General features: G+C 40.5%; 1 protein-coding gene across 18 annotated transcripts in view; it reads right to left on the bottom strand.

Moving 5' to 3' along the window:
* CD44 (CD44 molecule (Indian blood group)) overlaps positions 1–14,016 on the bottom strand; it is a 51,190-nt gene that overhangs the window by 15,516 nt on the left and 21,658 nt on the right. For 5 of the 18 annotated variants that reach the window (XM_017742039.1, XM_017742024.1, XM_017742033.1 and 2 more), the window contains exons 3-12: positions 13,787–13,923; positions 12,297–12,368; positions 11,431–11,673; positions 10,464–10,559; positions 6,977–7,102; positions 6,174–6,296; positions 4,910–5,035; positions 4,107–4,229; positions 2,331–2,435; positions 457–648 (exon numbers count right to left, since the gene is read on the bottom strand). In XM_017742039.1, the coding sequence (XP_017597528.1) occupies positions 457–648; positions 2,331–2,435; positions 4,107–4,229; positions 4,910–5,035; positions 6,174–6,296; positions 6,977–7,102; positions 10,464–10,559; positions 11,431–11,673; positions 12,297–12,368; positions 13,787–13,923 (1,343 nt within the window). Of the gene's footprint in view, positions 1–456; positions 649–2,330; positions 2,436–4,106; positions 5,036–6,173; positions 6,297–6,976; positions 7,103–10,463; positions 10,560–11,430; positions 11,674–12,296; positions 12,369–13,786; positions 13,924–14,016 lie in introns of those variants that run through there. The other 13 variants (XM_017742037.1, XM_017742042.1, XM_017742038.1 and 10 more) reach the window with 11 other exon arrangements.

Here is a 14,016-nt window from a genome sequence, read left to right as displayed (position 1 = left end):
TAATTTTTTTTAGATGTAGCTGCCATTAACAAAAACTGGGAAAAAAAAATCCCAGGTCAATAATGACTTGCAACAAGGGAGTGAACACAGTTCCCAAAGGAGTGAAAAATGCAGCACATATAATTATTTTTCCACTTAGACCTTTTCTGTTTCCTACAGACAAAACCCTGGTAGATATCTTGTTGAAAGCTTGCATGACACGCAACACAAAACGCAGGAGACAGTTATAGAATTAACCTACTAATAGTCTTGACCTACAAAACAAGTAGAAGAGAAACATCCAGGAAGAAGTCTGAAGAATAGACTAATTAAAAAAAAAAATTAGTATCAGAATTGCTCAGGTTTATTCACAGAACCATGTTACGGCCTCAGAATGCAAAAACATTAGTAAAAAATCCTAAAACTAAATCTTTAGAAAACCCTGAAAATTTACTAAAACGTGACCTGTAATATTACCTGTAGAAGCTTCCTTTCCAAAATAACTTCCACCTGCAGTAGTAAATTCATGTTGTTCAATACTGCCAGTGGTATTTGCAGGATTTTGTTCTTGACTGATCCCTCCAGAATGAACGCTGTGAAATAGCGGATGCTGGGTTGCTCCGTGACGTTTTTCATTTTCACTTGTAACTAGTGCTGATAAGATGACGACTGAATCAATAATGACCAAAATACCCAACATCAGTCACACTATCCTTATCATCATGGCCCACATAACAAGGGTGTTTGGCTTTTGTGTTTTGGCTTTTTCTTGTCATTGTTGCATTTGATGTGAAATGAAAGATGAAAGAAAACAAAAGTCCTTTGGAAACCTTATCACACAAAAGCATCACCAGGAGCAGCAGAAGATTTAAGTGCACTAGAAAGGATCCCAGTGACCAGTGGAAGATAAAAGACATCCAAGAAGCAGAAGAGCTCATAGAAACAACAGCTTGCATCTCTATTTCATATTTATTAATACTAACTTAACTGTTGAGTTTGTGAATTCTGGGTTTTTAAAGTGAAAAAGCTGATGAACTTTTCTCTTTTGAGGTAGTATCTCAATAGCACAATTACAAAGCTGGCTCTAAGGAAATTGTAATTTCTTCTGAGATTGGATGAATGAAATAAGTAGATTCATATAAGTAGGTAAGTATACTTATTTTGAACTCTGTATTAATTAAAGATCTTACCAATAAAATTAATTCATTGCTTGCTCTAACTTGCTGTTGTTTATACAGCAGAAGATGCAGTCAGAAACCACCTGAAGCACCACCACCATAAGAGATGTTCTAACGAAGGTTTGGAAAAGACACATCAATAACCCTAAGATGAGCATTAGAACTCAGCTGGAAATACATCTGCCTTACGTATCAAACATTTTGAAGAGTGGTATATTAAAAGTAAAGCTGAGGTCCTTAATCAGAACATGATTAAATGCAAAGAATGAGCTGGACCTGTTATATATGTCATAAATCACCAGACAGAGAAACTTGCTATTTCCCAAGAAGAGAAAAACTGGAGAAATATTTATCTTCACATTCAGGCAAGGAAATATTCATAAAGAGAGCACTCATGCAAATGTAATTCATTATTTTTAAATTAAATGTAATACTTACATACTATCTTACCAAAAAAAGAGTTAATATTAATCAATGTATGAATACAACTGATCTACCAATACTTCACCACCAAAAAAAGTTATTACAAAAACTACTTCTGTGTGATTACAGAACCTGTTCTAATGCCAATTATATAAACTTCTGCTGTTCAAAGCAATCTCAGAATCAGAAGGACATGGCAAAAATAGCTTGAAAATGCACTCTGTAAGCCTTTGCCTACAGAGGATTTTAGAATTCAACGTTTTGGTATCTCAGTTGGCTACTGGCACTAACACTGGTAGCAGAATGATCACATTCATATGGAGGTAGTATATTATCCTTTTAGGACAGTCTATGTATTTGAAACATTAGCTCCCTTTTTTGTCTTTTGTCTTCAGATTTTACAATAGAAATTTTAAGTGGGAAAAGGGATTTTTTTTTCTCACCGAGGTGGGTCACCGAAAGCCCAAGTCTGCTCAGTTTTATTGCACACTACTGGCAGGGCAAACTTAAAAATACTAGAGATGTGGGGAAAAGTGGCAAGAAATTAACTTTGGATGCATAAGATAGACTTGGAGTGACAGGTGAATGTTACAGATGCCACCTTTGACGGCTCTAGTACAAATAATGTAAAGGTATTACACTGAACTACTAAGTGTAGTTAGGAATTACAACCAGCTGCACCACGAGTGTCATACTTCACCGAATTATATCAGAAATCTGAGTATTATCTGAAATGCTTGATTGCTTTACCCCTGCTAGCAGAGCTAGGATACTGCTCCTCTTCGTCTGCAAAGGTGGGGTTCCAACGATCTTGTGTGGTGATTTCCAGAAGCGTTTCGTGTTGTGAGTCCACAGCTGTTGGGACAATGGAGGATTCAATGCTGACTATGCTCTAAATCTACTGTCCGTGTGTGCCATAAAGATGACGGAAAATGGGAATTCTTGCATAGCCTAGATATAGTCTCTCTACTCTTCTTATCAAATCCCTTCACATCAAACCAGTTCTTTTCTTTGCATTGGACAGATGCAAAGTTTCCCAAGAAAAATGGGGAAAACAATCATCAGAAGAATAATGTATAGTAGAAGTAATGCAAAACCATTAGAGCAGCTGAAGACACTTAAACTCACATTTTAAGAATATGCTGAGCCTAAGGAATATGGCAGATGTCCCAATACATGTTAAACATGTTTGCTAAGTACTCAAGAAGTACCCACGAAGTACAATGTTAGAATACCCATGACTGAGCAAAAAAGCAATGGTCAGCAAAAAAACGACAACCACCAAGTAGCCAATATTAGTCAAGAAAGTTATAACACGATTAAAAAGATAAAACAGAACTTCCACAAGAGTCTACGACCAGAGACTGAATACACTTTCACCCATGGAACATGCAGACACCACTAGGCCATCAAAGGTATGGAATGCAGTACACCTGTGGGACAAGTTACAAATGCAGAGTCTTAAAGATAAATAAACACCAGAACTATCCAAAGCAGAGGAAGAAAAATAAAAAGTCACAAATGTGCCAAAGCAAGATGAATTGCTGATTTTGCATTTTCTACTAAAAATGGAAAACACTGCTGAAAAAACGTAAATACTGCACTATCTTCAGAAAAATAAAATGCTCATGAAGAGTGACTGCTGAGTAAATAAGAGCACAGACAACAGACATATTAAGATGTACTTAAATAAAATCACAGAAATAGATCAGATTAATATATTTGTAAAAATAAGAGCATTAGAGTATAGTCATTCATAGCAACATCTATGCTAAAAAAAACCCCAGGGCTGGGGCCATTCCCTGGTCATAGAGCCAAGTAGCAGACTGTGTACTTCAGCGACACACAGCATTTAGTTTTGACCTTCATATGTGGCCTTTTTTTGGTTTCCAGACAAAATTATTTCAGGTACAGACGGCTTTTGAATTAAAAAAGAGTTATCAGATGGTCACGGTGGGATTATTCATACCAGGAAAATAAGGCTAGGTAATAACTGGATCATGCCTAGACACCTGAGGTCACAAAACAAATGAGATGATGTTAAAAGCCTGCATGGGAAGAGTGTAGAAGGTAGCAAATATGAGACTGTTTTGTGGACACTTCCCTATGAAAAAGGTACTTGGGGTTTGGTGTTCCCAAATAGTACCTGAGCATCTTCCACAGACAGGAAGTCTGCTATTGAATAGCTGTAGGATATAGAACATGAACTAGAATTATTTTAACACTTAAAAAAAATTGATACAATGAAAGATAAACTTTTTCTTCTTGGAAAATCATGAGTAAATGCAAATATTTGAATAAGCATAAAACTGAGGTACTAATTTTAAGTAGTAAAAGAAGAGGCATTATTTTAATCATATGGACCTCAGAAAATTTTCCAGTCACAAAAGAGACATTTCTGAAGGGAACAGCAGATGAGAAGGCCATCCAATTTTCAAACAATATATGTGCAGCAAAGGAGGAGGAACACCAGGTAGGACAGGAAAAAGCGAAAGAAACCATCCAAAGACAGTGGAAGTTCCTTACTCGTACTCAGAGCAGTCTCATCCTTGGCCACACTCCTGCCCCAGCCTGGAAACACTGTGGAGTACGTCATCTGCTCGGAAGAGTCTTCATCATCTGAATCACTGCCACTGGAGGTCACATCTGCTGTGATGATGTTAAATCTGCCATGAAGCCCTAACCAACAAGGCCTTCTGCTGCCACCAGTTCAGCTCTCCTGTCTCCTCTACTCACAGCCTTACAATCACAGAGGAGAATTTACAGCCCCGTCCTTCCCAGGAGCCGTATCTCCTTCTGGCCTTTTCACTCACAAGGGGTTCACCACTCTGCCATGGCCCTGCTGAAGCTGCCCCACTGCAGCTCTCAGATACATTTCAGGACCCTTTGCATGCTCACGGCGCTAACCATGCCCTGTCCCCTGCTAGCAGGGAGAGCAGAGCGTACTGGCTTGAAAACGTTTCCTTCCTCTCTGCTACAAGTCCTTCTCATTGGAACAGTCTGCTCCTAAACTGCTTCCAAACAGGAAAAAAGGAAGACCCAAATACATGCTTTGCATAATGACTCCCATGCTCATCCCTTTCAGGCAGGCAGAATGCCTCCATGGAACACGGACAGTGTGGACAATTGCTCTATTGCTACCACATGCACAGTCCGTGAGAGAGAGCCCAGGACTTTGCTTTCCCCACTTGGAGCACGTGGCAATGAACAGCAGTGACAAATGCCACACATTCACCCCCTGTTCCACTTAGAGTTTGTGGACCTTGCTGCCCTGGTCTCTGGTAATTCAGCCCCTAATCAAAGCACCCTCTTAGCATGGCATTCTTTACCCTTGGTTGCTGGCGTGGGTTCTTGCGTCTTCTCTCCAGGATTTGACCACCACCAGTGGTCTGGGAATGGATTCCACCAAGTTTGGGTGGTGGTTTTCTCCAGGTTGTCATGATGAGGCCCTGGAGCTGTTAGGACATGGCTCATTTAACCAAGATCTTGTGATTATTTCTTGAGAAGCAGCTCTTCCTCCAGCAAAGTCAAGTCCACCAGCATCAGCACCTTGAGCACACTCATGCCCCAGAGATGGATGTGAGAGCAGGGCGAATGTATGAACCCAAGGTGTCATTACATTCCTCTAACACGTAGCCAGATGCAAGCACTTTTGGCAGTCCCAGGAAAGAACACGCCCCCTTGAGAGCAGCCCCCAAAAGCCCTCTGGGACTTTTCAACCCTCCACATTCCATAAGGTTAATGAGTTCCTCACAGGCTTTGTCAGCAGCAGAGAGTTGATAGTCTTTGAAACAGAGTTCAGAATGAGGAACATCCACCAACATGACATACAATCACGTACAAAAGATGTAAGAAGTATCCATGATAGGCAAAAAGGACACCCAGAAATAAGCACACCCAGAAAAGCAAACTGGTCTTCTACTGACAACCCCATGAAGCCAATGCTGCCATGAACATGAGCCCAGAACTGAGGCCATTCCACTCAGAAGACACATGCACTCCCCTTGACCTGATGCTGCCAGCTAAATGCACACCCGAAACACCTTTCAGAGTAGGCATCATCACAGCATGGAGAGAGAGGTACAGCTTAACTTGTCTCACATTACCAATGCACAGTCTTTTCTCAGAACACAGTATATCAAATAGCAGGATCCATAGATTTATGCCAGGCATTTACAGATGGAAAGAGATTTCTGCTTAGAAAAATTACAGGAATCTACAGCCTTTTCATCCACTGGGCTAGGCAAGCCAACTTGGCAGGCAAAGAGAAATAATTGTGCCACTTGCAGGAGGCTGGAAATTCCCTCCAAAGAGAAATCAGTCCTTGAGACCCAACAAGTCACAAGGAAAGTTCACAAATCAAATGAAAATGAAGACAACAATTCAAGAAGCAACAGAAGGCGGTGCTTTTAGCTATAGGGAGCCCACATGATCTAAATGGCAATATTTTTGTGGCATGGGAGATGTGTTTGAAAAAAAGCTGATGAGATCATCCAATTTTCAAACAATATATGTGCAGCAAAGGAAGAGAAACATCACGTAGGACAGGAAAAAGCAGAAAGAAACCATCCAAAGACAGTGGAAGTTCCTTACTCGTACTCAGAGCAGTCTCATCCTTGGCCACACTCCTGCCCCAGCCTGGAAACACTGTGGAGTACGTCATCTGCTCGGAAGAGTCTTCATCATCTGAATCACTGCCACTGGAGGTCACATCTGCTGTGATGATGTTAAATCTGCCATGAAGCCCTAACCAACAAGGCCTTCTGCTGCCACCAGTTCAGCTCTCCTGTCTCCTCTACTCACAGCCTTACAATCACAGAGGAGAATTTACAGCCCCGTCCTTCCCAGGAGCCGTATCTCCTTCTGGCCTTTTCACTCACAAGGGGTTCACCACTCTGCCATGGCCCTGCTGAAGCTGCCCCACTGCAGCTCTCAGATACATTTCAGGACCCTTTGCATGCTCACGGCGCTAACCATGCCCTGTCCTCTGCTAGCAGGGAGAGCAGAGCGTACTGGCTTGAAAACGTTTCCTTCCTCTCTGCTACAAGTCCTTCTCATTGGAACAGTCTGCTCCTAAACTGCTTCCAAACAGGAAAAAAGGAAGACCCAAATACATGCTTTGCATAATGACTCCCATGCTCATCCCTTTCAGGCAGGCAGAATGCCTCCATGGAACACGGACAGTGTGGACAATTGCTCTATTGCTACCACATGCACAGTCCGTGAGAGAGAGCCCAGGACTTTGCTTTCCCCACTTGGAGCACGTGGCAATGAACAGCAGTGACAAATGCCACACATTCACCCCCTGTTCCACTTAGAGTTTGTGGACCTTGCTGCCCTGGTCTCTGGTAATTCAGCCCCTAATCAAAGCACCCTCTTAGCATGGCATTCTTTACCCTTGGTTGCTGGCGTGGGTTCTTGCGTCTTCTCTCCAGGATTTGACCACCACCAGTGGTCTGGGAATGGATTCCACCAAGTTTGGGTGGTGGTTTTCTCCAGGTTGTCATGATGAGGCCCTGGAGCTGTTAGGACATGGCTCATTTAACCAAGATCTTGTGATTATTTCTTGAGAAGCAGCTCTTCCTCCAGCAAAGTCAAGTCCACCAGCATCAGCACCTTGAGCACACTCATGCCCCAGAGATGGATGTGAGAGCAGGGCGAATGTATGAACCCAAGGTGTCATTACATTCCTCTAACACGTAGCCAGATGCAAGCACTTTTGGCAGTCCCAGGAAAGAACACGCCCCCTTGAGAGCAGCCCCCAAAAGCCCTCTGGGACTTTTCAACCCTCCACATTCCATAAGGTTAATGAGTTCCTCACAGGCTTTGTCAGCAGCAGAGAGTTGATAGTCTTTGAAACAGAGTTCAGAATGAGGAACATCCACCAACATGACATACAATCACGTACAAAAGATGTAAGAAGTATCCATGATAGGCAAAAAGGACACCCAGAAATAAGCACACCCAGAAAAGCAAACTGGTCTTCTACTGACAACCCCATGAAGCCAATGCTGCCATGAACATGAGCCCAGAACTGAGGCCATTCCACTCAGAAGACACATGCACTCCCCTTGACCTGATGCTGCCAGCTAAATGCACACCCGAAACACCTTTCAGAGTAGGCATCATCACAGCATGGAGAGAGAGGTACAGCTTAACTTGTCTCACATTACCAATGCACAGTCTTTTCTCAGAACACAGTATATCAAATAGCAGGATCCATAGATTTATGCCAGGCATTTACAGATGGAAAGAGATTTCTGCTTAGAAAAATTACAGGAATCTACAGCCTTTTCATCCACTGTGGATCCAAATACGTATTGGCATGCAAATAGAAATAAATGTGTCTATCACATATGGATGAAAAAATCCAGTCAGAGTTACTTTTCAAGTAGGTAGCTCCTTCATCAATAAGATTCCTACATCTGATTCATGGCACACCTAGAGATGAATTATAATTTGCTAATAAGAAAGAGTAAAACTTCTTCTGGCAAGGCGAGAAAGTCAATGGTAAAGTGCTGACGGTGTATTAATCTGGACTATTAACTTGATGGAGAACAGCACCAATAATGTCCAAATCCAGAGAAATAATGAATGGGTATCATCTGAACAACAAGCACCTGTGCCAACTGCTCATTGCAAACCCATAGCAAAGAAATCTTTAGATTAAGCTAGGTATGTTTTCAAAAAAATTTAACTTTACAAATGAATTGTATTACAGATGGATGGAGAGCCACCCATTTTGTTTCTCACTTTAACACATTATAGAATTAGAGAGAGGGATTTTCAGCCATTCATCTGAAGATATATGACAAATACTTTTCTTTACCTATTTCTTAATTTTCTACTTTCCTGCTGTGGCATTTTTCTCTGGGAAATTGAATTCTGGCCAGGGTATTCCAATGAGCCTGCACTGCTAGGCAAGCTAAATAACAGATACTGGGGTATGGCTTTATCTTCTTTTTTTGACTGTTATCCATGTCACTTTCTCTGGTGCTACTGAATATTTGATGACTTCTCAGAGAGATGCACAGCTTATACTTTACTTCTTTCTAAAACAAGTGCTAGGTTACTGATTCATTTGTAATCCAGTAAAATTAAACTAAATGAGTTAAACTCCTCGGTGTTAGAGTGATGCTGCTGGGTAATAGCCAAAGCTATCAGAAAAACCCAGGAGCCTTACTTTCATAATCTTTTTTTTTTTTTTTTTGCAAGAGAACCAGTTTATCAATCCTAACCCCGTAAACAAACATGCCAATGCTATCACTTCTGCGATACCCTTTTATCAGTATTGACACATTTTATCACATCACACTACAGTTGTTTATCTTTGCAAATCTTAAGTACCTCTAGTTGTCCCTCTGTAAAACAGTCATGCCCATGAGAGAACTGCTAGCAACAGGAAGGGACACACATATTTAGTATCAACACATTTGATAATCAAATGTTAAAAGGAAAACAGGGAGCTTTCCCATAGGGAAACAATGCACAGGTTTTTGCAGTGGGTACAGAAACACCTGTACAAGGAAACACTAAGTCACATGTGCACACAAAAGCAAATATATATGAAAGAAAAATCACTATCAGAGTCAACCAAACTCCCCACTATTACCAGGTGGGATTTTCTCCACCCTCGACCTCCTTACAGACAATATTTTGTCACAAAAGCTTTCACTGGAAACAAGCACCAGAAAATTCTCTACTCTTTTTTCAAGGTTTGGGGTAAAATCAACCTAATATTTCTTTTTCCATCTACATACTTATAAGGTGCTACTAACCAAGATGCTTGGGTTTAATAATTTATGTCTTTCAAAAAACATTTGCTAACTGTGTAATGCATACAATCATTCTTCCTTTATGCTGTGATTTCTAAATACAGTGATGAGGGCACCACCTCTCCAAGTCATACAGACCATCTGACCAGCTATCAGCAACCAACAGACAATCAAGCAAATTCCTCATGGATTCCCATGGTGGGGAAAAAAAAAGAGCCAGTGGAAAGGAACTTTCAGTTCTATCAATTTGATCTTTACTACAAAATGCATCTGTAGATTTCCTCTGCATAATTAACGTGTTCTCCCTTTAGGTTCACTTTATTTTCTGAGGCAAAGATCTTTATCACTCTAACCATAAGAACTAGTGTGAACATATGTACATTATTTCCACTTTAAAACATGGAAGAGAACTTCAAAAGCTTTTTATTTATTGTAGCTGCTGTGCACTACATATTTGATAAAAACATCACAAGCAGTTTTTCCAACTCAGCAAAGCTACTTAAGGACAAAGAAGAGAAAATGGATACTGTTCTTTTGGGTCCTCAAAGACCGTGGAGCCACCACAGTCCCCAATTTTTTTCGCACACATATTGCCAACAGCAAGGATGAAATTAGTTTTTGCAGTGCACAAATGGCTTGGCCATTGGAACTGCCATATGAAGCACTGCCTTGGTTAGCAAAGTCATGGTTTTGACATGGATTACCTACACTCACAATCATAAATATATTAGAATAACAGACACTTTCATCATGAATCTACAAAAATATCCTTTTCTACTTCAGAAATAAATTGACTTCAAATATAATTGACTGTACTAATTTGTGCTGCCTCATAGAGTAAATAGGTGTCATAAAACAGTCATGGGAAACCCAAAACAGCAATCTTTCCGAGCTCAGGTACAAGCACTGAAGCAAACATACTGTAAATTATTTTGCTCCCTTTGTCTCAGAGAGTGAAGTTAATTTCTGTCTTAACCAGTCTTTCAATGTCTTTCCAATTTTTGAGCTGTTGTATACTTCATCACTTACCAGAATGCCCTTCTGGAAGAAGAAAGCAGTGTTAATATGATCTATTTGTAATGTAGTTATTATGAAACATAAATCTTACTGGTACTCGCAGGATACTGTCTGTCATCTTCTTCATGGAAATCACCAGCCACCGTCCCCAAAGAGATGTGAGGTGACATAGATGTAAATTCATCACCTGTGTGGTGATGGATAAATCATTACTATTTCATTAGCTCAGCTGCAATACAGTACTCACAAGTACTTCAACTTTTCTACCCTGCAAGTTTCATTCCTTCATGTACTGGTCCAAGAGAGGAGAAAGACACAGACCCCACATAAGCTTACCTTACTGACATAGTAAGGCTATCACCCAAACAGATTATTTGAAGAGGAGAATGTATTACAGTGATAATGAACATTCTGGTAACGATCTGTTCATGTGATACCTCATTGTACCTGTATGCCATGAGGACAGGGATCCTAGAGCAATGAGTCAAGCTGTTTGTATTCCCCTCTACTGAGATATATTCTGAGATTTAGTCAAAACACCTAGACTATGCATGCAAGCACAGCTGGTAACAGTTGTAATGGCAATCAACAGAAATACACAGCACACACCTTGGGGAATGTGGGGAATGTTTCTGATCCTAGTTCCTTAGCAAGAGAATGGTAGGATTTACCTTTCGTGGTGCTAGCTACATGTCAAAACAAGCATAACATGCCATGAGTTTATCACCAGTGAAAAGTAATTTTATAAGCCTAATGCTTGTGCTTTTTTTTTTTAAATTTCAGTATATATTGAGGATAGTGATGCAAAATACTGGTATCCTTCACTGGTAAGTTACTGGTGATTTGACAAAAAGCCTGTAGTCACACAGTAAACTTTACTGTACTTAGAGGATGACTTGCACCCGTATCCCTAATGTTCAGTGGGAGTGAGTCTTTCAGACTTCTGATAATTTCAGCCACACAAGCAACATATAAGATTAAATAAAATACGTAGAAAAGAATATGGCATTTGTATTTGGCAGGGCCCCATGAAATTAGTGGCAACCTACTGTCCTTACCATAATCTTTTTCAGGAATTCCTTTTTCACCTCCTCCAAAAGTATGATCTGGCAGCTGTGAGACTGGAGTAGGACTTCCATAGTATGAGGGGCTGGATCTCCTGATGGAGGTATCCATGGGAGTTGTCTCATGAGTGGATCCACTACCTGCATTTTCATCATCCACCCCTGAGGTTGAGGACTCCCCACTGGTATGACGTGAGCCATCTGGATTGTAACGGGAGCCATCTGCGTTGTCAATGACTGTGGAAACAGGGAATTAAACAGTTCATGTCAAGGAGCTACACAGCTGTAATAAAGAGTAACACTTGCAGTCCGGCCATTTTTGCCCTCCTATCTAACCTAGGTAATACATCACTAGAATATGTCTAATGCATACATGCTCATTTATGTATTTGTCACATTTGTAGGGCCTACATAGCATCACTTATTTTTATCAAACTGCTCAATTTTAACATAAAATATCGGCATTTGGAAAGTCAATCAGAATTTCAGAATTGGAAGCAATAATTTATTATGAGTGGTTTTTTCTGCTTCCCGCCACTTTTCTAACAAACAGCTCAAATCAAGTGGAGGAAGGTAGCTGTCTTAAGCAAATTCCTATATGTCAGAGATATTACAGCTCTGAGGTGCTAAAAAAGGTCAAATACCTATATAAAAAATGTTTGGTACCCTGAGACAATGCAAGCTCCATAGGATTTAGGGGAAGACAAGTGACTAGTTTCTTTAATTTCTATTGAACATCTCTTAAATTGCTTTTCTTATGTTTGGCTGGCTTTTTAAATACTAGTGATTGTTTATGTAAAAAGAAGGTAACCAGTTACTAAAAACTAAGCAAGTCCATGTCTTTCTAATCAGTACAGTACCTGTTTCATCCTGATTACTGAGTAAAGAAGTATCTATTGTTTTAATTGGCTCACATGCTTTTTCCTCTGTTTCTGTGAAGGAAGGAAAATAGAAAATATTAATTTGAAAAAATGGACAAAAAATCACATGTGTACACACAACAATTGTACATAATCACAAAACATCAGCTTCAGATGAGGACATTTGAAAACAAATTTCCAAACAAATGTTATTCACTGATGAACCACCTTCCCAGGTGGGGCACCTCGAGATTGTTCTGTCAGGTAACAATGAGATTCTCCATTTCCATAACCATTCCAGAAAATGCTTGCAATCAATGCCAGTTAGAACAGCCTTATGACCCAGTTTCAATGCAGGCACACCCACTGTCATAGTGGCAGGGGCAACTCTTAATCCTTTTTAGCTGGCAAAACTCCGTCCTCTCGATGGAGGGCTCTGCACAGGCAGCGTGTGCCCCTGCTCCAGCGAGCACTGCTGGCTCCTGTGGGCTGAAGTGCCCCACTTGGGGCTGGTGTATGAGCTACCTGCTCATACTGCTGGAAGGGATTAACACTTGGGAGGAGTTATAAAGCTTTGGAGGGGATGGACATCACTGCAGTAGTCATCTGTGAATGACAGATGATGGCAACTCACATGATACTACACCAATGCAAAGATATTTAATTATATCACCACCAAGAACAAAATCAAAAAAGATATCACTGCCATTCAAACCATCAATGAACTTTCCCTATAGCTTTCTGTAAGAACTCTCTGCTTCCACTATGAATGTCACAACCTACTGAAATTTAAGATACTCAAAGCTAGTTTAGATTTTATTTTCAAATATTATGCTCAGCATCTGTCATGGACTATATACACTTCCCTAATAATTTGCTAAAATATTTTCTATTATTAGAAAGTTCAAAACTTTAGATGAAAGCAGTCTGCTCCTGACCCACTGGCACTGATTGCTGTCCAGCAGCCTAATGTCTAAATGGAGATTTGCCTGAGCAAATACTGAATGAGTCTGCAAATAGGAGAGCAGCAGCCATGTCCGTGGGCCTGGGATGGCCATCGCAGGCCTTGGAGCTGCTGCAGGTGGCAGCCACTCCTGGTATTCCTCAGAACACAAAAAACTGCTCTTGGCTGTAAATCTCATGTGTGCATGAACAGAAGAGCTGAATGCCATGGCTGACAACAGTTAAGTCTTTCAGATTCACTGCTGCAGTGTTTCACTTCACTAAGCCACTATAATGAACTGTTTTGAAGCTGCTAAGTTTTTCCCAAGGCCAGAAATATGACTGAGTTCAAAACACACTGATAACAAAATGGTCATTGCTGACATGATAGATACACTTCTAGAGACTGGCAAAATGTATTTCTTCTCAGCTAAAAACCAGGTTATGTTTATTATATAAGCCCTCATTCCAGTACCTTAAATAGGAGATTACATATGCGATTTTTAGTTAATCTGTTTCTAAAATACACCATAAAATCATCTCCTCACCTGACGCATTGTAACAGTATGCATCATACCGATCAGTTGTATTCGCTGGAAGTTTGTAAATGCCAGTGGTATTTGCTGCACAAAGAGGATAGGGTTTGATCCGTGGGATAACAATATGCCCCACCACAAAACCATACCTGTGAAGAACAGAGGTAAACAAACCATATTACTTACTATAGCAGATGTCACCTCAAACATCAAGAAGCTACAAAGAAGCCATTATTTTTTAA

Source organism: Corvus brachyrhynchos, unplaced genomic scaffold, assembly GCF_000691975.1.
Source record: "Corvus brachyrhynchos isolate BGI_N302 unplaced genomic scaffold, ASM69197v1 scaffold115, whole genome shotgun sequence".
In the NCBI taxonomy this organism is placed as follows: Eukaryota; Metazoa; Chordata; class Aves; order Passeriformes; family Corvidae; genus Corvus; species Corvus brachyrhynchos.
Note: the sequence above shows the minus strand (reverse complement) of the source record. Positions and strands in the feature narration are given on the sequence as shown.